The sequence below is a fragment of the Megalobrama amblycephala genome, linkage group LG15 (genome assembly GCF_018812025.1).
Source record: "Megalobrama amblycephala isolate DHTTF-2021 linkage group LG15, ASM1881202v1, whole genome shotgun sequence".
NCBI lineage: Eukaryota > Metazoa > Chordata > Actinopteri > Cypriniformes > Xenocyprididae > Megalobrama > Megalobrama amblycephala.
In genome coordinates, this window is record NC_063058.1 from 35,215,888 (window position 1) to 35,242,959 (window position 27,072).

The 27,072-nt window shown below is 37.6% G+C and overlaps 1 protein-coding gene and 1 long non-coding RNA gene across 6 annotated transcripts; one reads left to right on the forward strand and one right to left on the reverse strand.

Annotated features, from left to right (window-relative positions):
* LOC125246917 (NACHT, LRR and PYD domains-containing protein 12-like) lies at positions 1-24,308 on the reverse strand. 5 transcript variants are annotated; one of them, XM_048158047.1, is made up of 16 exons: positions 24,041-24,308; positions 21,972-22,033; positions 21,711-21,811; positions 17,451-19,141; positions 17,322-17,343; positions 17,137-17,208; positions 15,066-16,653; positions 13,559-13,711; positions 9,935-10,108; positions 6,194-6,367; positions 5,854-6,024; positions 4,640-4,810; positions 3,881-4,024; positions 1,733-1,906; positions 1,428-1,601; positions 1-1,179 (listed from the first exon to the last, which is right to left on the reverse strand). In XM_048158047.1, the coding sequence occupies exons 3-16, from the start codon at positions 21,808-21,810 to the stop codon at positions 1,146-1,148; spliced, it is 4,842 nt and encodes a 1,613-aa protein (XP_048014004.1). In that variant the 5' UTR covers position 21,811; positions 21,972-22,033; positions 24,041-24,308; the 3' UTR covers positions 1-1,145. The 5 variants fall into 5 exon arrangements, with proteins under 5 accessions (XP_048014004.1, XP_048014002.1, XP_048014003.1 ...); XM_048158045.1 differs by having other exon boundaries at positions 3,881-4,051; XM_048158046.1 differs by lacking the exon at positions 21,972-22,033 and having other exon boundaries at positions 3,881-4,051.
* Positions 24,279-25,909, forward strand: LOC125246928. Its single transcript, XR_007179990.1, has 3 exons — positions 24,279-24,396; positions 25,131-25,438; positions 25,534-25,909. It is a non-coding gene; the product is annotated as an uncharacterized LOC125246928 (long non-coding RNA).
* Positions 25,910-27,072: the final 1,163 nt, after the last annotated feature.

Consider the following 27,072-nt stretch of genomic DNA (forward strand, 5'->3'; position numbering starts at 1 on the left):
TCATTTTAGGGTTTTTATTTCTTTTTCAAGTTTCAATGTACATTTAGTTTGCAGCAGTACACATGCAGTGAAGAGAAGAATGACATCTTGGATAAAAATGAAAAAGCATACATTATACCAAATTTATCCTGGATGTAAATTTTACTTTTAAGGCTAAAAGTAAAGACACTACAAATATCAGAACTGAGCTGCTGAAAAAGTGAGACACAAGAAACACATTTCTGTGTTGAAATTAATGACCAAACACAGTAAAACTCTTTAAATTTACTTGCAATTAAGTTAAGGTTAGTCCCTCCATCATGCATTATGTGAGAATTTCTAATATTATGAACAGGCATGTGTAGTAAGAGATAATATTTCTAAACAGTTATCACAAAAGTAAAAGCACTTGTGTACATTTTTGAAGCAGAGCGCAAAATTAAAGCTACCTTTACAGTGCTATACTTATATTGATTATATTGTAAATACGAATGTGAGCATGTGAATGTGAGCATTTATATTCTGAAAAGTTGTAATTGTATTGTATTGAATTGTAATTAATTAAACTCAGATTTTCTTGAGTGAGCTCTACTCACATTTCCTTCAGAACATGTACAAATCAGTAGTTTTATGTATTGAAATTAATCATTTTGATATTTCAGTAAGTGTTGGTGTTATGTCTTAACATATTCTTGGGTATATGTTTTTAGAATTGTGGATGAGAGATATAAACATGAAACATCTAATCTGATGAGTGGGATAAATAAAAATAGCACTGCTGGTAAAATGAGCAAGATAAATCCCAAATGTTTTATATTTATATTTTACATGTTGTGTCTGTTATACTGTGAACATTTATCTCTAACATTTAAAAGGTACATTTTTTTTATGTAAAACACAAATCAAGCATTAGATTATCATACACGGAGACCAAGAGATGTATAGCAAGTTCTTTCTGCAGAAATTAGATCAGGGTGTTGTCACTTTTTGTTAATGAAAAATAAATCTGTTCCTGACATCCCTTGAGTGTTTCTTAAAACAATCACACAGCAGCAGAATAATGACACTCACTCCACTTTCTCCAGTTTACACTGAGGATGTTCCAGTAGATCTGGAAGCTGCTTCACTCCTAAATCTCTAGTGACATCAGATCAGCACAGCCTCTGTCACTGTTGCAACAAGATCTCATCCTGTGAGTGTCTGAGAAACAGATTAAATCTTTCAGTCAGAATACAGTGAGAATCAGATCATCTGACAATGACAGAGACATAAAGATGTATAGTTTACACTTTTTCATAAATACACTGTAAAAAGCTGGTAACAGAGGGGATAGAATCTCAGAACAGCAGAAAATTAACACACATACAGATATTGTGAGTTTGTCTGGTGGAGAATGCGTGTCAACATGCATGGATTTACAATATACAATGCCAAAATTAGTAACGTACCCCAATTTCTCCAGTTTACACTGAGGATCTTCTAGTAGATCTGAAAGCTGCTTTATTCCTAAATCTGTAATGACATTCCCACTCAGGTCCAGCTCTCTCAGGTGAGACGGGTTTGATCTCAGAGCTGAACTCAGATCAGCACAACCTCTGTTACTGATATAACAAGATCTCAACCTGTGAGTGTGAAGAAAACACATTAAATATGATGTCTAGAAAAGTATAGGAAAAAGTTACTATAACTAAAGATTACAGTACTTCCATTCTTTACTAAAACAAATATATGAAATAAAGCCAGTGACACTCACCTCAGCGTCTCTAGTTTACACTGAGGATGTTTTAGTAGATCTGAAAGCTGCTTTATTCCTAAATCTGTAATGACATGTTTACTCAGGTCCAGCTCTCTCAGATGAGATGGGTTTGATCTCAGAGCTGAACTCAGAACAGCACAGCCTCCATCACAGATAGAACAAGATCTCAACCTGTGAGTGTGAAGAAAACATTAAATATTGATGTTCAGTGTTGGGGTAATGGATTACAAGTAACTTGAGTAATGTAATCAGAGTATTTTTTCAAGGAACTAGTAAAGTAACGCATTTATTTTAAATTTACAACAAAATATCTGAGTTACTTTTTCAAATAAAGGCCTGTACACACCGGGATGAATATCATGCGTGATTATTGCCAACGTTTAACGCCTCGTGACTAAACAAAGGGCGCCAATGTGAGTAAGTTTTTTTTTTTTTTGTTTGACTCGCTGCATTAAAAACTAGCCAATCAATGAGATTGGCGCTTTTGTTCACGTGCCTGGAGCAACTGAAGTTACAGTAAAACACAATTTGGTGGCGCTCAAGAACAAAAGGGTCTTGCCAAGCACACATTGATACAAAGACAACGAGGAAGACCCCTACAAACTGTGGGTGCTCTGCCAATTCTTGGTCACAACAATAGATGTGTATTCTATGCCATTTTATTTTTGTATTTTTATTGTTTTTTTTCTTTTACATTCAAGAAATATAGTTGAGAATGTCTGTTTCATAAATATGTTTAAATGCACTACCGTTCACTTGCACTGCTGTCATTGTGACTTATTTGCACTACAGTTTCTGACTACCATCTCCTCATGACATGTATATGCCATATATGCCATTTTATATCTGTATTTGTATCTTCTTTAATTTTATTAATATCATAAATATGTTTATTTGCACTACCGTTCAGCACAAGCGCCATATACTGTCAGGGAGTGAATTTGCATGTTCACTCGTATGAACACATGAAATGTTGATGATAAGAGCGCGTAATATTCATCCCGGTGTGTACAGGCCTTAATGCTTTGTTTTCACATTTATTGATTGACACCTCTCCTGTCCCCATGTTGAGAGAAATCGAGAGCAAGTGCAGAGGCGTTGTGTGTGAACTTGACGGTTATTGTAGTTCAAGACTAAATGAGAGCATTTACTCATCTCACTTGCACAAAAACAGTCAGTATTCCACAAAATGAATAAAAACTATGATATGCAATCTCAAATGCAATCTATTTCACAAACCAGCAATAATTAAATATATTAAAGTAAAAAAATATTTAATCTTATTCTCATTAATACAATTAAAGTCTGGTGCGACAAGCATAATTATTTAGGTCAGACAAATACTTCATCATGTTTTACCCCAATTTAAAAGTTAGATCAGACTCAGGATGTAAGCTATGGTATGACAAAGGGCTGCAAAAAATGATGATTTTTATAAAGGAAATAACAATGTCCTTTGCAGAGATTGTAGAGCAGTTTGATATTCCCCAAAAACATTTCTTTACAATCATACAATTTAGGAACTATGTTTCTTCTTACCAAGGTACAAAGCTTACAAAACCCATTAAGACTTGACAAGACTTGAAATTTTACTAAGGTGAAATTTTATTTTAATTTTTAAAATTTTATATAGTAAAAGATTACTAATTTTACTAACCATTTGCAAAGGTGGCACCTACGCACTTCTGAAGTGGCATTTAAGTGTCTTTAAACAGACTGTTTATAAGGCAATCTTTTGTTCAGTGGATCAATGTCATTTTGTTTCTTAACGTATTTCCATCTAAATTGTATTACTTTGGAACCATTAGTTATTTAATCATTTACTGTTTTTCTTAAATTACCCCCATTTTCAACTGTTCTTAGTATGTAGCTATCTGAATTGACCTGTGCCTTTTTTTGTGTTTTGTTATGCAAAACGTAACGCAGAAGTAATATAATGCATTACTTTCCATAAAAAGTAACTAAGTAATGCAATTAGTTACTTTTTAAAGAAGTGATGCAATATTGTAATGCATTACTTATAAATATAACTTTCCTCAACACTGATAATGTCTATAAAAGTATAATAAAAAACTATTGTAACTAAATTATAGTACTTTCAGTCTTTGCTAAAACAAATAAATGAAATAAACCAGTCACACTCACCCCAGTTTCTCCAGTTTACACTGAGGATCTTTCAGTAGAGCTGAAAGCTGCTTCACTCCTGAATCTCCAAAGTAATTCTCACTTAGGTCCAGCTCTCTTAGATGAGACAGGTTTGATATCAGAGCTGAACTCAGATCAGCACAACTGTCACAGATACAGCAAGATCTCAATCTGTGAGTATGTAGAAAACACATTAAATATTGATGTCTTGAAAAGAATAGAAAAAACTACTATAACTAAAGTTCTGTCATGACAACTCTCGTAGTGTTTGGTATGGTAATGGGTATGACAATGTAGATGTGTTTGGTCTTGGCGGAATAGATCTGCTACGCTGCTGCTACTGTTGATTATTGCTGCTGGTGCTGCAGAGCAAGTACGGGATTTGCTACTGCCAATACATACACAACATGCTGCTGTGAGCAAGTAAGACATGCTGCTGCTGCACAATATAGCATACACAAATTACCTGATGCAGACCTATAGAGGTGGAGCTGGGGAAGGAGGAGGATTTCTGAAGCACGCTGCACTGCTAAGCAAATGCTAACTCATGTATTTAAAGATTGAGCATGCAAGCTCATTGGCTACTAATACAGCAGGAACCAATCATCTGTGTCCTATAGATAATGATGTGATTATAAGCAGGTTGAGTTAAAGGACCTATTAGCCTGCCCAGTAGAGTTCCATGACAGAACTCTGTATATTACAGTACTTTCAGTCTTTACTAATACAAATATATGAAATAAAGTCATTGACACTTACCTCAGTTTCTCCAGTTTACACTGAGGATGTTTCAGTAGATCTGAAAGCTGCTTCATTCCTGAATCTCCAAAGTAATTCTCACTCAGGTCCAGCTCTCTCAGAGACAGGTTTGATCTCAGAACTGAACTCAGAACAGCACAATCACTCTTACTGATATAACAAGATCTCAACCTGTGTTTATGAAGAGAAGCATGTGTTAATGTCCTGTGAGAATCAAGAGTCAAGTATTTTTGGGCTCTAATTGACAATAAGAAGAATAAGGCATTTGGTTTAAGTTCACCTGAAACAGACTGTTTATCAGATTCATCATTAAACATATTTTGTTGATTTTTTAAGGTTCAAGTTTAATAGAAAAATCAACTAATTGCACAGATGAATCCTGATGATCCATGTTATCCCAGAAAAAAATAGCAATCACAAACTTGCTTATTTGATAAGTAATAAGACCATTATTTCTGAAGCAATTTTTATGAAATGTTTAAAGTTATTTTAAAAGTTTATTTTAAAAACAGATTTCCACTATGACCCAACTGAACCTCGCAATATGCATTATTGTTGTAATATGGAATGTGAAGGACTCTGTATACCTGGTTAAAAATCTCCAACACTGATATCAGTAATTTTAAAGCTACAGCAAATCAAACTCTCATTCACTTAATCACACAGAGATTCACACTTTCAGTACAGCTCCGCAACCTTGATCTGTGTTACACTTTCAGCAGCTCATGATGTGCAGCGGTCGTGCAAATTATTTGTCACAGTGTTTCCCAATCCTGGTCCTGGAGCCCCAACAGTGCACATTTTCTATGCCTCTCTTATCTAAAACACCCATCTGAAGCCTTTGAGTCTTTAATAATGAGTTGATCAGGTGTGTTTGATTTGGGAGACAACTGTGCTGAGGAAACTCCAGGACCAGGACTGGGAAACACTCTTAGAACTGCTTGCTTCTGCTGACTAACAGGTTAATTCACACACTTTAATAGTATTTATAGTTAAGTTATTAAAAAGGCTTTGTCTATAAGAAAAGATTAACTCTAAATGTAGATCTAAATTAATACAGTATCCCATTACTCATATGCCAGTGATTAACCCTCCATTTGCTGATGTTAGCATGTGTGCCACAGGTTGCCAACCCCTGCTCTAAATAAGTCAAGAAGAGAAAAAAAAAAGTTTATTCCATCTAGACAAGACAGGGTCTTAATTCCTCAACTCACTCCAGTTTCTGTAGTTTCGGTAGTTGTTTCAGTAAAACTGAAAGCTCCCTCATTCCTGAATATTCAAAGGAATTCCCACTCAGGTCCAGCTCTCTCAGATGAGACGGGTTTGATCTCAGAGCTGAACTCAGATCAGCACAATCGCTGTCACTGATATAACAAGAACTCAACCTGTGAGAGTGAAGAAAGGGGGAAAAAAATGTGTTTTTTTGTATATGTCCATGTGCCTAACAAAATAAAAACTTAAAAAAAAAAATCAACCTACTTGTTGAGCATAACAAACAGGCTTCACTTGGTCTTAGTTCAAACAAATATATAAAATAAAGCCAGTGACACTCACCCCAATTTCTGCAGTTCAAACTGAGGATCTGCCAGTAAATCTGAAAGCATCTTCATTCCTAATTGTTTAATGTGATTCCCACTCAGGTCCAGCTCTCTCAGATGAGACGGGTTTGATCTCAGAGCTGAACTCAGAACAACAATCCCTCTGTCACTGATATGACAAGATCTCAACCTGTTTTCAATGAATAAAGTGATAGGACAATGACAAACTCACTAAGAGAGCAAAGTGTGTGTGCTAGACTGCTAAGATATCATAATTTACATACCAATATAGTATCTGCATTCAAATTGGTAACATTGGTATTAGTGCTGTTTGGACACTAAGTGGTGCTATGAATTAATGTTTTTAAATTTTCACTAAAATTTAAATTAAATAAAAAATAAAGCAAATAAAATGTTTCATTTACATTCTTAAAGAATTTATTCAAAACAAAAATAAAAGAAACATGTACAGTGAGGTGTTTAAGAAGTGCTTGTGTGGAAAGATCAATGAACTGCTTATCTGTTTCTACTCTATTTAAAGGGGTCATGACATGAGAAATTAAATTTTCCTTGAGCTTTTGACATATAAGAGGTCATCATACTATAAGAATATCCTGTAAGTTTTAGAACTGAAAACTTCCTTGTTAGTCCAATAAAAGCTTTAATTGACACCAGACCCAGAAAACGACAGGATTTACAAAATGGGGATCAATGACGTCAAAGGGCAGCAAGCACCGCCTCTGCAGAAGAAGATCAACGCCTACTTCATCACTGCCTGTTTAGCCCCGCCCACTGATTCACACATGACATGCAATAGTAACATAGGCCTATGTGGTGCTAAACCAGATCGAGCTACCAAGCAATAAACATGCCGTTAAGGATTACAAAATATTGTGCAGTGCCTGGACTCGACAGTAACGCAACAACATGTGAGTAACTGTGTTAATTCTAATGCCTGATCTGATATTAATGATTCATGTACAGTCAGGTGATCTTTGCTTGTGTGTGTGTGTAAATCAAACCAGTGACTAAACGTCAACTTGAGTTGTTTCACTTAGTAGGATGAAAATAATCAGTTATTTAACAGTGATTAAATTATATAATGAAAGCTCAAAGAAAGCCTCCTTTGTAATCATTGGAGCAGCGCGAGCTGAAGCTGTCAATCAAACAGCGCGAGTTTATCAGTGACTGACGCGCAAAACTCCCATTTTATTCAACAAATCTTTTAGTTATATCGCGTTTGCACTGTTAGTTATGATGAAAGCATTTGTTAGTGTGCAGAAATTGAGTTGCAATGACGAGATCACTGCTTTCATGAGCTCAACAACATGTCTGTGATCGACTGCAGTGTTCATCACTGCAACCTTTCATGCCACGATCTCAATATAATGACATAGATCTAAATGTAATGCAGCACTTTTCACGATTATTTAACCTTAGAGCTGTAATAGTAAAAACGAGTTAAAAGAGAGAGTAATACTTGGCTATTTCATATGCAAAGATGTCAGCCAATCACAGCAGTGGGCGTTTACACTGAAGTCTCACAGAGACACGCCCCTTAAAACAGAGCGCTCAAATTAGAAGATAAAATCAGGGTAGGAAAAATGCCTTTTATTCATGAATTATGACAATTTTGGATGTAAAAAGCATACTAATATTATAAGTGCACCCCAGGAAACATTATAAAACAATAAACCAACGCAGTTCATAACCCCTTTAATCTAATCAGCAGTAAAATCATAAACAGCTGTTAAAAAAGACAAACAAAGATTTAAAAAAAAACACTTTTGTTTATTATTGATTCCTCTCTGTCTGACTTGGCTTTGTTTTTAACTGCAAACCGAAAACCACCGGGTGGCAGCCAATCGCAGAGAGGTGCAGGTAGTGAAGTCTGTACCTTTTAAAAAAATCTGACGATTTTTCTACATTTACTGCATGAATGATATTGTTTACATATTCATGATATTTTATTTAGCTTTCAAATGCAACTGGGATGCTTTAATTGTGACTAAACTGGCTGAGTTAACAAAAGTGTATCAAGTATTCAACGTTAGTTCAGGTAGGACTCGTAGTCAAGCTCAGCTATCAGCTGATCTGATTCCTATGCACTCAAATGGCAACTCTCAAACAGGGTGCCTTAAAAGTAGCTTCAGTCTACCTGCTTGGCTGTTTCCGCTGCATGCTGATTTGATCTCGTTGCTCAGGAGCTAATTAAAAAAGGCGATTTCGGTAGGAAAAATACACATCTAGGATTGTGCAATTGGGCATTAGCAAGAGGAATTTGTTCCCCTCAGGGATTTCACCTCAGATTCATTCAAGGTTGTGAACTTGATCACACAAATTCGCCACATTGATCATAAGCTGCCTGATTTGGAAGTGAATAAGTTTGCATTGCTTCTTGCGTCGCTGCATTACTGACAGGGACTGAAGTACACCAGCTAAAGATAAAAGCACAATAACCGCAGAGAATATGACTGCTGGGTATCCATTAGATGAGTAAACACAGTACTTCGGTCCCAGTGAAGTCAGAAAGCATCAGTGCTGCAGATCTGATCCAAAAACAAAGAAATCGGATCATTAAAGGAGGAGTTCAGATAAAAAAGACCTCTGACATCATGTGGATCAAAATGTGTTGAACACAAAAAAAGACACTTAGATGAATATTAATGCAGCTCTTAAAGCACACATAAAGGTCATAAAAGCTCGAATATTGCTTTTTTTTTTTTTTTGCGTGAGAGAGATCTGTATTGGTAACTGTTGGTCAGTTGTTGGACGGCACATAAACCAAGAGCTAATCGAGGCTGTAACGACCCTATAAAAGCATCAGTAACTTGGATGGGCTGCACTTTTATTAGCAGAAACCCAAGATGAACGTGTGTGAATCCTCCAGGTGCCGCGTGTTTCCTGCTGAAACATGTATGATTAATTATTCATGAGTAAAAACAGAGAATTTTGCTATCTGGATGGAAGAGCTAGGAAGTCTTAGGGAGTTTTTTTGTTGTTGTTTTTGTTGATGTCCATCAGAGTGGATCTAAACGGATCTTCCTCATTCCTCACAGTTTAATGATTTAGTTTAATGACTGTCAAATCAGACGCTCTCGAGTCTCTATACAAGAGGTTAGACAGAAACACGAGACGCACGTGATCCTACAAACAGAGATTCCACCTCTGAAATACAGCTGTAAACATGCAAATGTTTTATGACTACTTGAATTAATCATGAATTACAGAAGGAATACATATTAATAAAGCATTTATTAACACACTGAGTAACTATATGTGTGCCAAATTTCATAACTTTGCTGCAAGAGATTCTATAGGCTGCCATAGACTTCCAGAGCAGAAGCAGAAGAAACGGAAGCCATGAGGGAATGATGCGACTGATAATGAGCGCCAGCTGAGTGTTGCACCGGTCTCATATCTCTCCGGAAGCATAAAAGGGGGAGAGATGACTGTGAAGGACTGCCGCCATTTACTTTCGTTTTGTTGTTTGTTTATTTCATGATTATTAAATTTTTTTAAATGTTTGTCAGTTTCCTCTGCCTCCTTCCCGTTGCTACTAACCTTACTACAAGAATAATAATAAGAATGCCAAAGAATACAATAAGTACCTACAAACCTTTGGTGCTTGGCCCCTAATAAAAATCGTAAAAATTACAAAAGGATTTCAGTGTTTCATGCTTGAACCCCTAAAAATACAATGAACAATGATAGATTGTGTTATTTTGCATCAACAAATATGTACAAGATAACTCACCTCAGTTTCTCCAGTTTACACTGAGGATGTTCCAGTAGATCTGAAAGCTGCATCACTCCTGATTCTGTAATGTCATTCTCACTCAGGTCCAGCTCTCTCAGATGAGACGGGTTTGATCTCAGAGCTGAACTTAGAACAGCATAACCTCTGTCACTGATTTGACAAGATCTCAACCTGTGAGTGTGAGAAATAAACATATGGTAAAGTGAGAATACAATGAGAACCAGGTAATTATTGAATACAATTGTTGAAAGGTATTTAAGAGACATAAGTTTACCAAATATGAAATACTCAGTTTCAGACGTATGAATTATAAAGACAATTAACTAAAACAGCTATTACAAACAGTAGTAATAATTTATTGTTACTGCTATTATTTGCATTTTTGATTAGTAAATGCTACATTGGTGGACAGAAGCAACTTTTTTCTCTTTTTTTAAACATATATTTTCTGAATTTTCTGATTTGAATGGTAAGGTGTGTTGACTGTAAATGTATATATGCAGATTTCACATCATAAAAAACGAAACTATCTACACTCAAACTTTTTCGGTTTATTACTTTGTGTGTGTAATGGCCAGTGATTATTGACAGCAGCAGTGTTCTCGCTAGGACATTCTCGGATGAGTTTTTAGCAGCTTGCTATCCATCAGAGGTGTCAAGTAACGAAGTACAAATACTTCGTTACCTTACTTAAGTAGAAATTTCGGGTATCTATACTTTACTGGAGTAATTATTTTTCAGACGACTTTTTACTTCTACTCCTTACATTTTCACGCAATTATCTGTACTTTCTACTCCTTACATTTTAAAAATAGCCTCGTTACTCATATTTCATTTCGGCTTGTTTTCATTCCGGCTTGAGAAAAAAAAAACAATATCCAGATAAATCGCGCCATCCGGATAGAGTGAATTTGATTGCGGTTGGATGAGAAGTAAACATACCATTCTGACATCCTATTGGTTTGTACGCGATCCATCGCAGCTGGACATGTCACAAATCACGTCACACTCCAGCAAGGAGGACAGTGTTGGGGGTCGTTACTCAAAAAAGATTATTTCTTAAAAGTTATTATTTCTCCACTACTGGCTCATTTAGGCTATCAAACGGGTGCTTTCTCTTCGTCCTCTGCAAATTAAGCTAGGTAGTTCGGTAGAGAGACGTTCGTTTTTTTTTTTTTTAGCGCGACCCTTTTTATTTATGTGACCCATAGTCCTATACAACCATGTAGCTAAACGAGCCAAAACGAATTAATTTAAAACGAAACTGAAGGTAAACCTGCGTTGCTCTCATGGTGTTATACCTCTCTCTTTCGGTGAAGTGGAGCAGTGCTCTTGCTGAATGGCACGGATTGCACTACGGACTATTGTACCTTTTATATGTTTTTTTTTGTTTGTTTTTTTAACTGTATTTTATTTTTTATAATGAACAAGCTGCGATGTCACGTTTCCAGTGCTTTGTTGTGTGTGCGTGAGGCGCGGGCGCGATCAAACAGCTGTCTTTGCCGGGGACTTGCCTCATCGTCATGGCAACGGTTCGTGGCCAGGTCAGATTACGTGAGGCTCTGCGTTCCATTCGGAAGGGCTCATCCCTATGCCCTAATCCCTTCAAAGGGTTTACCCTCCGGAGGGAGAGCTTCGAAGGGATGAAGGGTGTAGGGGTCAAAAATACTCCTTTTTTAAAAACGCACTTCTGCGTCATCTTAACCAGACAGTAAAGGAGGATAGATTGCGCAAGCTGCGCCCTTTGTTTAACGTTAGTTTATATATTTATTTATTTTTGGTTTATCGCACCATAATGTATATTGTGTATGTATTTGAAACATTTGAATGGACTGATAAAGGGAGCTCAGCTGTAAAGTATTTTTGTTGAAGTACAGTGTCGTTTTGACCATAATAATGTACTAAATCTAACTCGTATAGAAAAATACCTCCTGTACCCATTCTGTGATGACAAACAACTTCCCTGTGCAAAGGATCATGGGGGCCCGAAGTGTCCATCAGTTGTACCCTTCGAAATCCTTCATTCCGAAGGGCCCTTTAATGTGGCCAGTTTTGAACACTTTGGTTTGGAACGACCCTTCAATATGGCGGCCATGATTGTTTTCACTCCGAAGTGCCCTTCGGAGGGCTATATATCCCGTTTGGAACGCACCGAGAGTTTGTTGCCGTTTATTGGATGCTCAGCCGACCAAACAAACGCCGATTAAACATGTTCAGTCTGGTAAAAACAGACTCCAACCAACGCCAACAGGGTTATCACACCTATCCAACAGACGAGTTTGTTGGCGTTTTTTGGTGCGATGTGAACTGAAACAGCTGAAAACTACCCGCATTTGGCGGGTGTTAATGTCAAGCCCTGATTGTTACTAAGCCTGCCCTGGGTACACCAAAACTACCCGCATTTTTCTTGTCCGCTGCCCTCACAGATTCCTGCAGTTAAGTTTGGATGTACATTTACATTCCAATAAAGGTTACTGATGACATTTTGAGGAGGTGGATTGCACAATAGACCCCTGTGGCGCGGCCTAAGCTTTTGTCCTTAATGGCATTTTTTTTCCTTACATTACTTTTACTTTTATACTTTAAGTAGTTTTGAAACCAGTACTTTTACACTTTTACTTGAGTAAAAAGCTTGAGTTGATACTTCAACTTCTACAGAAGTATTTTTAAACCCTAGTATCTATACTTCTACTTGAGTATTGAATGTGAATACTTTTGACACCAGTGCTATCCATTCCAGTGGAATTAAACAAGATAAAATGCAAACAAATTCCTAATATACTCAGCCTATAAAGGAATGTGCTCTCACTTTCAACTGCTTTTATTTCCAGCAATGTTTTTATTCGGTATGTACCTCGGTTTTGAAGTCATGTTTGCACGTCCTGATATTGCTGAGTTAGATGCGTTCCTGGGTCAACATATTTTGTTGATCCTGGAACAACATTCCAGTCCGAAAATTTAGTCTTAACCCTATTCCTACCTCTAAACCTAACCTTACCCATAAGTTATCCCAAAAATCAGAGGGAAATGATAGATGAATAACACTGATGTAGAAGCACCAATTCATGATTTTAAGCTTAAACTTGACATAATCTGTAAACTTGACCCTCAAATCTGATTGGTTGATTTGAATGTTGTTCCAGGATCAACAAAAATGTTGACCCAGGAACACGTTGAATGTTTCGGTACGGGTTCGGTACAGCAGGGTGAGCTAAGCATTTCTTTTCTTTTTTTTTTTAAACAGTGGTTTACTGAACAAACCGTGTCTCACTCTTTAAATTCATTCAATTATGATTACAGATTTATTTATCCTTAAGAAATATTTCTGCTAATGCTGTAAATTATACAGGAAGCTCTTACTTGCACATAATATTAAAGATTACTCACCCTTTAGTGTTGAGTTTCCCGTTTGCCCTTTTAAACCAGAATATAAATTCATACTAGTATAATCCCTTTTACCAAGTATAACTTGTATTACTGTATACCATGGCAAGCTTAGTGACTCTCACTCACAACCACTGTCCTACCACTCTTTACTCTTTTGTTGTTTGAAACGGCAAAAACTAAACAACACAAGTAATCTTTGTGAAAAATTCATGACCAAAAAACAATACCACTCACCCCAGTTTCTCCAGTTTACACTGAGGATCTTTCAGTAGATCTGAGAGCTGCTTCACTCCTGAATCTGTAATTTCATTCTTACTCAGTTCCAGCTCTCTCAGATGAGCCGGGTTTGATCTTAGAGCTGAACTCAGATCAGCGCAACCACTGCCACTGATGCAACAAGAGGAAAACACATTAAATGCAAATGTCTAGAAAAGTATAAAAGAACATTTACTTGTTAACAAGAACTCAGATTTGACACCAATTCCACACTGATATATCCTACATTTACAACGTAAGTATTAACAAAAATGCATTCCCCCACCCCCAAATAGGTATCTCTAAACTTATACAGGGCTAGAAATAAGGGGGTGGGGAGGGGGTTGGTGAGTCCAGGGTGTGAATTTTGATGAGGGGTGGCGTTCCGTGGGATGGTAGCATGTATTCCGGCATTTTGTGAATAATCGGAATACATGCAACCAATGCTTTTCTATTGTCTCTATCAACACATCCTCACAGAATCTTCGACGGACAAAAGCTACACCAGCTCAATTACTATGTGCTGACTTTTTGGCTGAAAATCTGATTGGATACCAAATGATTCAGGTTTTCTTTCAAACATACTACTAAACATGCTAATTTTAAATATACTTAAAGCTGCACTTAAGTATACTTGACTTAAGGCAGGAACACACCAAGCCGACACAGACAAACTAGTGGCGACAAAAGCAGACTGTGGGGTTGGCTCATGTCGGCAGCATCTGTGTCCAAAGTTGGCCTGACACACCAAACTGACAGCCGACGCCAAGTAGCACGTCCGTTCTGCGCCTGCATAAGATGAAATGCCTTTCCGAAGCAGCAGGTGGCAGTAGCTGAACAGCCAATCAGAATGATCAGATGGCCAGACGGACCGACAAGCTCCGACTCCGATTCCAAATGTCGAAAGCCGACAAAGACCAACTTTAGCTGACACACTGAGAAAACTTAGTCAGCCGACGAACAAAAACTGCCCGACGGCTGACCGTCGGCATGGTGTGCTCCTGCCTTTATACTGACAGAAAAGTCTAAGTAAGTCGCGGATCCGTGAACTGGGATAGTTTTGATAACGTTGTCATCTGTACAAAAGAAAAAAAACATTTTTGTACATTGTTATCGTGTTAACGTACCCTTAATCAAAAAATAGAATTAAATAATCGTGACAGAGTATACTTTAAAGTGTACTTTCATACACTAAAAGATATATATATTTAGGAATATATTTGTGAACAAAAAACAGTAAATCAACACCTGGGTTCCCCCCTTGGATATCGGTCATTTCCACCACTGCTTATACTGTCCATTGTGTTAAATACAAACTGACAGGCTTTACATGTCCGATAGAACCAAATAAGAGCAATGTTTAAACACTGAATTATAAGTGTTACTGCTGGGCTACAGTACACAATCAATGATTTTTTAACATTTAGTCAGTAAAAAGGAAAGTTATTATTTTTACGCATTACACAGCTCATTTATATTTACTCACTCATGTCCTCCAGATGTTTTGACCACTGGCTGAAGCTTCGGTTCTTCCGATTGATGAGATTTATTCTCATCCAGTTTCTCTTCTGAGTTCAGAAGCACAATCATCAGAGCTGAAAACTGAGCAGGAGAGAGTCTGAGTCCAGATTTCAGCTGTGTTTGCTGGATTACAGAACGGTCATCCAGCTCTTTCAAACAATCAAACAGGAGACTGATTTCAACTGCATTTTCTGGAGAGAACTTCATGATCATGGTTTTGATGTGTTGAATTATATCTTGACTGGATGAAGAGCTGCTGCTTCTCTGTGTCAGGAGGGCTTTTAAAGCTCTCTGACTGGACTCCAGGGTCAAACCCAGTAAGAAACAGAAGAAGAGATCCATCTGTTTTTGTAGAGCGATGTTCATCACTTTCTGGAGTGAATCGTAGTCCGTGAAGCTCTGTACTCCAAAATCAAGATTTAGACTGGAGAGATGGACTGTATCTCCTCCATTAATGACATCAGTCAAATACAAAGCTGCCAGAAACTCCTGTGTTCTGTGATTCATGAAACAGAAGGACTTTCTTTTTTCATCAAACACTTTTATGATTGATGAGCTTGCTTTAACATGTTCAGCACTGAGTCCATAAGGTTCAGCACAGAAGAGAGAGTTGCCATTTACCAACAGATGAAATGCTATTTTCCCCAGTGCTATGATGATCCCTTTTCTCTCTGGAATTGATTCAGTCTGGGCTAACAGGAGTCTGCTGTACATCTGAGTGAGAGTCATGGGGAAATCTGCACCACATGTACTGATCATTTCCTCTGGAATCGCTGCGATGATTCTGCAGTAATCAGGTAAATAACACATGCTGTTGATGCGTGTTGAGGTCCTGATGTGACTGATGACTTTATTGGCCATATTCAGGTCACTGATGTTCTTTCTGAAATATTCCTCCTTCTGTTCATCATTAAAGCCCTGGATCTCTGTCACCCGATCAATATATTCAGCAGGAATCTGATTGGCTGCTGCTGGTCTGCTGGTGATCCAGATCTGAGCGTTTGGAAGCAGATTTCCCTTAATGAGGTTTATTAGTAGATCAGTGACTGAGGCTGGTTTGTTTAGATCTATAATCTTCTTTGTGGTTTGGAAATCTAGAGGAACTTTTAACTCATTAAGTCCATCAAAGATCAACATGATCCTGTCAGAGTCAGGTTTCAGATTTTCAGCATTTTCAAAGCATTGCTGCAGAAGCTCCATGAAGCTACACTCCTTCACCGTCTCTCTGATCATGTTCAACTTCTGAAAAGGTATTGAAAATATGTATTTGATGTCATGGTTTGATTTGTCTTCAGCCCAGTCCAGGATGATCTTCTGCACAGTCACAGTTTTTCCAATGCCAGCTTCCCCCTTCATCAAAACAGTCCTGATATTCTGTCTTTCGAAGATGCTATTGCTTTTAATTTCTATATTATTACTGAGGTGAGAATCTGGTTCCTCTGCGATGTGCCGCTCAATGAAGACATCGTTCAGTAGTTGTCTTCGTCCAGGTGATTTTTCTTCATTCAGATACTGGAATTCCTCCTTCAGTCTCAGTTTGAACATCTCTGATACTACAAAGACACAAAGAGTACAGCCATGCTTTTCATTTATGTTTACATCAGTAACATTATCTAGTCTTTATTTAGAACTTTTGTCCTAGAGACTAGGGAACATAAAACACTCAACACTGAATTAGAAGTCACTTCTGTGCTACAAGAGTCTGGATAAAAGACTGGATCAGCATGGAACAGATAAGGTGAGGATAAAGGTTTGGCATGAGAGAGTAAATGACGACAAAATTATAATTTTGGGGTGAATCTTCTCTTTAAACTCTACTGACAGCATTTGTGGCATAATGTGAGACTTAAACATCATAGGCCATGTGTCAACATAGACCTAGTCTTTGTAAAGTGATATCCAATCTATCAACTAATTTAATGCAATCTACCAAAGTAGAAGTAAACTAACCCACTAGAATTATGTCTGTAACATAAGTTTCACCTAGAATGGCTCCTGCCCACAAAATGATATTTTTATGAAAAAGAGGCACATACACTGAAAAGATGAATGAGATCCTGGAGACCAACAACCCTCAGAGGTAGTAAAAGGGATTGAGTGACCCTCTCCTGCAAGACAAAGAAATACAACTGTTGTTGTTATTCACAGGACATCACAATTCAACAAAGTGTTTAAAAAAAAGAGAGAAAAAAAAAGATGGACAGGAAAAAATATGACTCACCAATAATCAAACTGTCCTTTCCCTAAAGGAAACATTTGAAGATAATTAACAATCAAGATAAGAAGTTCCCGATTACTCGTTCTTACAAAGCTTTGTATTTTTTCTTCAGCTGATAAAAGATCATCATACCTCTGTGACAACTTCTGTGACGTCACTGTATACAGTGTAGTTGAGTTTCCCCAGCACTGCACATTTGATCTCATATTTAGATTCTTCTCTCAGATCAGTCAGAGTAACTGTGTTTTCATCCTTCATCACAGGTTTAGATCTCCAGACTGTGTCCTGCTTCCGTTTATACAGTAATCTGAGCTCCACTGTAGAAGAACATGATGGAGGAACCTTCAGAACCACACTATTATCTTTGACCTCTTCAGTGATTGGACAGGTTGGTTTGGATGGAGGAATAAAGCAAACAGCTTCATCACATTCACTTTCATACAGCAGAATGCAGGAACCTGGATTATTCTTCATTTCCTTTGAGGACACAATGAACTTGGCTGGTTTACGGTCTTTTGAATCAATCAAGTTCTTAAATGTCTTCAAGTTGTTCCTCGTGTTCTTTTGGATCTCAGGAGTGAGCCAAGACTTCTGCTCTGAATCAAGGCTGTTCTCATTTTTTCCTTTTGTTAAAGGATTCAGATAGGCATTTTGTTGAAGAAGCAGAACATCTGTCCAGTTCAACGATGTGAACGTGTAACAGACCAGATTCCCAACCTCCAGATCCATCAAGACCAGATCTATGTTGTCTTCTACCTGTGCACCAGCATCCTTCAGCTGTCTGAGGACTGATTTAATGATCACAGACTCTATTTCTCTCTCTTTCAGCCATTGTGCAAGATCTCGTCCTCTGAATGGAGATTCATCGTGTTCTTGTAGAAGATCATTCAGATCAGTTTCCTTCTTCACGTCTCCACGGATGTTTGGCAGCAGAGAGCCGAGTTTCTCCACAAGTCTCAGTTTGTACATGTAGCAGTTTTGCTTCATTTGCAGTATTTTATCATGAAATGCAGTAAAAGTCAAGGCAGGCAAATCATTCAGAAGGTCACTGCATTTCATCTCAGTTGTATTTAAACACTCAATCACTGATTCAATCGCCACAATAAGATCCATGCTGATGTCCTTCTGAAGTTTTGAAGCTCCTGAGTGAAGTTTGTCCAGAGGATAAAGCCAAACTCTCAGAGGAACCGCCAGCTCTTTCTTTTCTCCCAGCAGTTTTGGAAGATCAGTAAAAATCTTCAGCGCATCTTCAAAAGAAGTCGGGTTAGAAGGTAGCTGGAAGTCGCCATAAAACTTGCATGTGAATTTTTGGACTGCATTCTTCTGAGCGTCGTTCATCTTCAGATTGATGTTTGCATCTACTGAAATGCCTTTGAGCTTCTCAAGGGCCACTTTTGCTTCTCCTTCTACTGTGTTTATTTTCTCATCCGATGAAACCTCTCTATCAAACACAAAGCAGGCGTCTGCTCCATACAGCACTGCTGTCACCACGTGTGTTGCTGTGTCATTATCAAACACCTCACGATGAACTATATTTTCAGGTACCACGTGATTCATGGTCAGTTCTTCAAACCTGCTAGTTGAATGATAATGTAGGGTCAGTCTCTGCTGTCTGAAAGACTTCTTGGTGTCCTCCAGATATTTGGCTGCTCCACTGACACTGACGAGTCCACCTAAAACACTCAGTTTCAGAGAGCCGTCAGTCTTCAGTAAGGATGATTTGTCCTGAATGGAGTCTGAAGCTGTGACTTTGAAATCTGTGTTAATTTTGGGATGGACTCGCATATCCTGACGTATCTTCTCTGGATACCACAGTGTGATTCCTGCAATAGGGAAACACAACAAACTTTACAGTTTTATTCCTATCTATATTCTGAAGTGTATTTACTGAGGTGTTTGCTCATATATAATTCACACTGATTTATATAACATTTTATTCATAAAAATATGGTGAAAATATTTTTTTTTTCAGTCTGTTGACATTATTTTTGATTTATGGAGTGATAAAAACTGAAATCATCTCACGTCCCTTGACTGTAACCCTGTTCCCTGAAAAAGCGAAAATGAGATGCAGCAAGTGCTCATAGGCTAAAGCAATAGCATCCCTCACCCAGAGTGACATCATTTGCTTGGTGGAGGCCATCCCCGGTTTACGGCCCCCATAGCAAATGAAAAGTTGCTGTGTCTTACGCCACTGGCTTGTGAGGTGGGCGTAAATCTCAGGAGCACTAACTGGACACAGTAAATGAATTTTCCCCTGCTCTAATGTAGTGAACAGCAGAGGACAGAAGACTTTGAGAATGACTGAATGGTTGAAAATTAGGAAGATACTCAGTGTGAGAGTGCAAAATAGCTTTGACCAGTCTAGGGGCGGAGTCCAAGCAGGATGCCGAATTGACAGAGCCTGCAAATCCTCAATTCTCTTTCGCAAAGTAATGGCCAAGAAAAACCATCTTTAGAGTCAGAAGCTTGTCAGGGACTGGCTCTAGTGGTTCAAAAAGGGGTCTTAACTAGCCCCTCAAGGACTATGGCCAAGTCCCACAAAGGGATATTTTCTCTAATGGAAAACCTCAGCTGTCTCGCTCCACAGATGAGGCGGGCAATCAGAGGGTGCTTCTCGACTGAAGCCCATCAATCACAAATACCCTCAGAGCATGCTAATCATTTTTCCTGCAGAAACTTCAGCACTGAAACAATCTGGCAGTGAATGCATCTGCACGTCATGCAATACACCACCATTTAAAGACAACCCATTGAAGGGCATAGATCCTTCTTGTGGAGAGGGCCCTAGTACTCGGAATAGTCTGTACGACAAAGGCTCGGGCCGGGGATGAAATATTGTCCCCTGTGCCTGTGACAGAAAGTCACAAATTCTGGTCTGCTATAAAGGCACCAACAATAAGAGGCAAGACTCTTGTTGATGAACCTTGGCCAGGACTTCGGGAAGCAGAGCAGAACAATGGTAGCCCCTTAACTGTTGGAGGAAGTGCTTCAGGGTCAGAAATACAGCCATCGATTTGAGGCAACTGATGCGGCAATTGAGATGATGACCTCTCCAGATCCCTTGGACTGGATGACCAACTACGACCGCATCCCAGCCCAAGCGGGAACCGTCTGTCGTTAGCATCTTGCGATGACAAGACATGCCTAGAGTAGGACCCAAGGTGAAGAACTAGGATCTGAGCTACATAGAAAAATTACGAAGCCCGTAGTGCCTTACCCTTACCATAACCATGGATTTTAGAAAAAGCATGAAACACTTTGATTGTGCCCTTATCCTGGTTAGCCTCTGGGGATTGGCCCTTGGATGAAATCCCCTGTCTCATGTGTGGAAGGCCCAAAGGTATCACCGTGGACACCACTGTCATAAGACCTAGAACTCTTTGAGAGAAATGGAATGTAATTTCCTGACCTAGCCTAATATCGCTCAATGTGTTTAAGATGGGCTCGACATGTGCGGGGGAAAGCTGTGCCCACATGGTGACCAAGTCCCATACCAGCCCTAAATACGATGTCCTCTGGGCAGGAGAGAGAACGCTTTTCGTGGCATTGAGTCTCAACCCCAGAGATAAAAGGTGAGCGAGGATGACATTTGATGTTGACTCATAAGCTCTTGAGACTGGGCCAAAATCAGCCAGTTGTCTATGTAATTCAAAAGTTGCAACAGAGCCAGAGCTGCATCCATGCATTTTGTGTATGTGCAGGGTGGCAAGGCTAGTCCGAGTGGAAGAATGTGATATTGTAAGCTTCACCCCCGAATGCAAACCCCAGGCTGTAGTTTCCACTCTGTCAAACTTCTCTGTAAGGGGCACTACTTACTGTAGCTCAAGGAAATAAATGATGTGCAGAAAACACTACTGGGAATTGTCAGCATTCTGACTAAGTTTGATTAATTGATAATCATTCATTTTGTTTATTACTGTAAATTAGGGCTGCACGATTAATCGCATGCGATTGTCACGCGCATTTTGTCAGTAAAGCCGGTTCCTTGATTACCGCTAAATCGCCATCACCTGCTTTCAAATGGAGCGGCATTTAATAGACAGAGCCGTAGATCACTGACAAGCCACACAATATTGCGTTCATTATCGAAGGCGATTCATCTGCGATATGAACGCGATATTGCGTGGCTTGTCAGTGATCTACGGTTCTGTCTATTAAATGCCGCTCCATTTGAAAGCAGGTGATGGCGATTTAGCGGTAATCAGGGAACTGGCTTTATTGACAAAATGCATGTGACAATCGCATGCAATTAATCGTGCATCCCTACTGTAAATTATGCATTTATTCACCGCTGCCATTTAAATAAGCCATAAATATATGCTCCATGAAATGATCATTTATTGTGGTGCACCATAGGTTGGATACAGTAAGTTGTTTGTGTTTGTGTACCTGGTATTAGAGCATCTTTCCTGCAGTCATACAGCATCCCCAGCTGGAAGGGTCTCCCTAGAGCCGCTGTTTCAATCACATTCACTCCCACTGTATCCATACTAAACACACAAAAATACACCAGTTACTGATTCTAAATAGTAAATACTTATTTTAATCCAGGCTTGAACAACTTAAAGAATAGAAATTAAAACGATTACTATTTTCCAAATGACTTGAGGTGGCAAACACACTTAAGAAAAAAATGTGCAAAAATTGTACCTGGATTATAAAGATGTCCTCAGTTTTCAAGTTTGAATTTAAGGATGCAGAATCACAGTTAACTAAAATTAAAAACAATTCATAAATACTTAAATGTGTAAAAACAAAAAATAGAAATATGTCAAGACCAACTTTGAACAAAGGAATGATAAAGGCTTGTCTAAAAGTAAACAGCAGTTAAAGTTGATGCAGAAACTTGTGAAAATGAGATCCAGGCTAATGATAACATTGATGAAAAATTATTTATTCATTACAATTAAATTTAGCCTCACACGCAAACTTTAATCGATAATGAAAATATTAATAAAAACCAAAAGGTAACATAACAACCATAAAGAAGCAGTCAATAGTTAGTAATAAAGTTTAGAGTATTGTAAAATCCAGAGTATTGTATCTAATAGATGAAGATCCAAAAAGAATTAAAACATTAAGACATTTGCAGATAACATTAAGAGAGAAGAAGCAGAAGCCAAAGAGAGCAAGGAGGGAAAAAGCTAAATTATCAATGACTCGGTCAGCTTTATACCCTGAGCATATAGGGAAATTTACATCCCACTCAAATTGATGTTTTTGTTCTAAAAGAAAAGGTTAAATGGTTTTACCTATTAGTCATAGACTGGTCAGATGCCGAAAATAGATATAAGAGTTGTTTTGACCCCCTTTGGGAATTTTGCCAATTTTAGCCTTTTAAATGTAAGCAGGAATAATAAAAGACATATTTTGATCAGATTCAAATTCAAATGATTAATTCTGAAAAACATCACTTCTGCAGTACTTGGCAGGCGTCCAGTATCTAACCACAAACGTGTCAGCGTGACCTGTCACACTGGAACTCTTGAAGAACAACTGAACATAACATACTCTTAAATATAAAATAAGAATAACCATAAGGATACAATGTCAAGTAAATACTTGAAAATATGATAAGAATCAATATATGAAGTATGTGTACATAAATATATGACATCAAAAGTGAAACTGATAAATCATAAGCCATAAAACGAATAACATAAATATTAATATAAATGCATGAATATGAATATTAACCATTTCGGATCCATCAAAGTAAATCTTAAAGTTTGAAGGTTTCATAGGCCTTGCAGGCAGAACTCTGTGACTAAGTTTATATAAAGTCTGTTTCTATTTATTTGATAAATGTATAGACGGATAGAAAACATTTTATAAACCAAGATGCATTACCTATTATTCTGTCAAATCAATAAATTACAATTTCTGTAATTCCAGAGTTCACCTGTGGTGTGGCCATTGCGATTAAAATTCACAATCACAAGTGGAAGCCAAATCTACAGTTCTGGATCCTCATTCAGAAACGTTCTGTAGATTTCATCCTTAAAGTGTACGTATGCACAAAAGTTTTCAGATTTATAAAACCATATGCCATAACCTGTGTAAAAACCCCTTTATAAATCCCAGACAGAGGAAGATTGTGTGCTCATCTCCTTGGAGCTTACAACGCCTAGATTTACTATCCATAACCTCATCTGCATATCATTTCTATGCATATTCCTATCCATGTGATACCATTAACACCGTCAAAGGGTTGGGAAACATTAGATATGGACTATAAATGCCATTTGTGCCATACACATTACATTGATAAAATCATCCAATATCTTTATGTTTTAAAATAAATATATCAAAATACTTCTCAGATAGTTTTTAGAATAGAGTTGATTCACTTTCACTGGCCAAATAGTATTCTAATTGTTTTAAGCAAATCAAATGCAGCTTTGATAAGGTGAACATCTTTTAGGATGTTTTTAGTGGAAAGAGTTCGGCCTTATTATTTACTATAGTGTAAATACAATTGTGTCTCTGTGCGTCACTGACAAATGTAAACTTGCAAATCTTACCCTTTTCTTCAAGTTTTATCCTTCAAACATAGTGGTATTTTTTCATAATTGTTTGAATATCACACAACATTAACACAGTCAGATATTATCATTGAACATATTCAAAGTTGACATTGAATTGTTTAATCACTGAATCCAGCAGTGTCCGCCATTATATCAAAGTGAAATATTTAATATTAATGTTTGTTCACTTACATGTAGTGCTCCTCAGCGCTTCCGCATTAGATAACCGAGAGGGAAAAGTTTGACGTGCTTTTTTTTTTTTTTTTTTTTTTTTTTTTTTTTTTGAAAGATACTATGATTCGTTAGGAAAATGACATCACTGAAATCAGAATATAAACCAAAGCCACATCTAACGCTTGGGTCTTACAGCATTCAGTTGATTCTAGAGTGAAAATGCATCTGTTTCCGTGGGTTTTCTGTCCCGCTGTATGGATCAACTTGGGATCATGTTAACTGGGGATGCGCGTGCACGCAAGTATGGATTTCCGGCAGATGTTCGACAGCGACTGATTCGTCATATGCGATATTCCACAGATAGTCTTAAAAACGTATGTTTCATCAGTTATGTTTTTTATTAACAAGTCTTGTTAATTGATCTGTAGTTAACTATTGTTGATAATCAAATTATTTATTTTCTGAGTGTTTACATATATAAAACAACTTGTTTAATACTTTGGCTTCAGAAATGATTTTACTCAGCTGAAACCAGATTTGATAGGCTACATCCTCTTCCCTGGACATAAAGCAACTATATTTCATTCTGGATTTATGACTGATCTGAAATCAACATTTTGCATAGGCTTATGAATTATAAAAACACATTACTCTGTTCTAAACAATTCAAATAGCAGCTGTTTTGAACAATTCTGTATAATACTGCAATTAATCAGTTACATTAACTGAATTTTAATGCTTATAGTAATAGTGTGTCTGTATTGTACATTATGTTCAGTTAGGTGCTTTAATTTAATTGTTGTGAATCTGAGTCTGAGAACACTTTGTCACTCATTTTAAATTATGCACTTAAAAATTGTCATCAGAAACAAACGAATGTAAACAAAATAATCTGGGCGTGACATGAAAACGCATTAAAACGTAAACGGCGTCTGATCCATTAGAAAACCGACAGGGGAACAACAAAGTCCAATAATGATACAAACATTCACAAATAATGTGGAAAGTCTTTAAATCTGCTGCTTGAAAAATTCCCTGTGACGAATCTGGCGCGTGCACGCGCATGTCCGCAGTTTGATCCGACTCCGCCTGTCTGTTTTACTTTCAGTTTCTTCCGAACTACGAGGCGCCGAACTGCACAAAAGCGAAGCGCACACCGCCAGAGAGCGCGACAGTGCGCGAGAGACGCCTAAACACGTGGCGTACTACAGAAAAGACTGACATTTTAAGTGTTTTGGGACATTTCATGTGAAAAAAAAAAAAATTTCACAGACGGATGAAGAAAGTAAGCCATCAAGAAATGTTAACATGGATCATTGTCATGTTATCTATAAGGATGCAGGAGCACTTGAGACTCTCTCAGGTAGTTGAGAGCGTGAATAATCCAATATATGAAATGGATGCGGTTATTATGGGGTATGCATTTCAATGTGATTGTTAAGTTTACAGTGTTTTTGAAATATTTCCACATGAGGGCATTGAATAGTAAAAGTCTGTATTTCCATGTACAGTATATCCTTACCCAGGTATGATCTGACCAGCCGAGAAACACAGGAATGTCATGGACAGATGCTTCTACCTGTTTGGGTGTCGAACAGTACATAGACCACATCTTCATGACCTTGATGCACTGATTCATGCAATTATCAGTCAAACGCCTAAAGCCAGAGTTACACTTGTCCTGGGCAAGCATAGGGCAGCAAATCAATATTTTATATGTTTAATATATTTCATCAGATGTCATTTTGATGTCAAGTGTGCTTATGCTGATGATGCTGACATTGTTCTATTGTATTGTACTGGCACAAAAAAAAAAAAAAAAAAAAATCTGTTTAACTCATATCTGACACAGATCAGAATTTGTTGCACATGAATAAACACAAAAATCTGCAAGAGATCTGATTATTTTTGCATCCACTCTGAGCCTCTTCCAAATGTCTGCGTTTACTGCAAGTCTTACTGTAATGAACAGGGGTCTCATTTATAAAACTCTGCATAGAATCCTTACTAAAAGTTTATGTGCGCCTAAAAGCCAAAAAACTTTCCAAACGGACTTTAATTCAATTCACATTTATTTGTATAATGACGTAATGAAACTGGTTAAAGAGAAACACTGACATCTGCTGCTGAGACTCAAACGCTGCAGTCTGAACACTGACATTCACTGATGCTGATATTGATATCAATATGAAATATGGATCAGTGTCTGTGAAAACAGAGTCCAGTTCTGAACAACTCCATCTGACCAGAGCATTAAATGACACACAAACCCACACAAGACTGAGAAATCTGAACAAATCTAGACGTGATACTGATGAACATGGACAAAATGGAAGAAACGTTCTGCAATCAAACACTTTCTGTCCTACAGAGTTTGGGATCATGTGATAATGGAGCCGACGGACACAAGAATCACACCAGAGATGAGAAACAAGAACTAAGATGAGCTTTATTTACAAGCAGCAAATCAAGAGAGTTGAAGAGAATAAAACATTAAAACATTAAAACAGTCTCAAACTGGAACACTAACATTTCTTAAACTGACATAATACATACTTAAAATGAATAACAAGTAGTAAAATACAATAAAAAGTTATTCTTAAATAGTTAAAATGAGAATAAATAAAAAAGTCCACATAAGTTGTAAAACAGTGACAGTGAAAAAGGTGAAGGAGGACGAGCAGCGAGGAAAAGATCTGAAAGAGAATCAGAAACTCAAGTGAATCATTTGAACAGCAGAAGATCTGAAAGAGAATCAGAAACTCAAGTGAATCATTTGAACAGCAGAAGATCTGAAAGAGAATCAGAAACTCAAGTGAATCATTTGAACAGCAGAAGATCTGAAAGAGAATCAGAAACTCAAGTGAATCATTTGAACAGCAGAAGATCTGAAAGAGAATCAGAAACTCAAGTGAATCATTTGAACAGCAGAAGATCTGAAAGTGAATCAGAAACTCAAGTGAATCATTTGAACAGCAGAAGATCTGAAAGAGAATCAGAAACTCAAGTGAATCTGATCAATACTGAAAGACTAGAGAGGTCATGCTCAC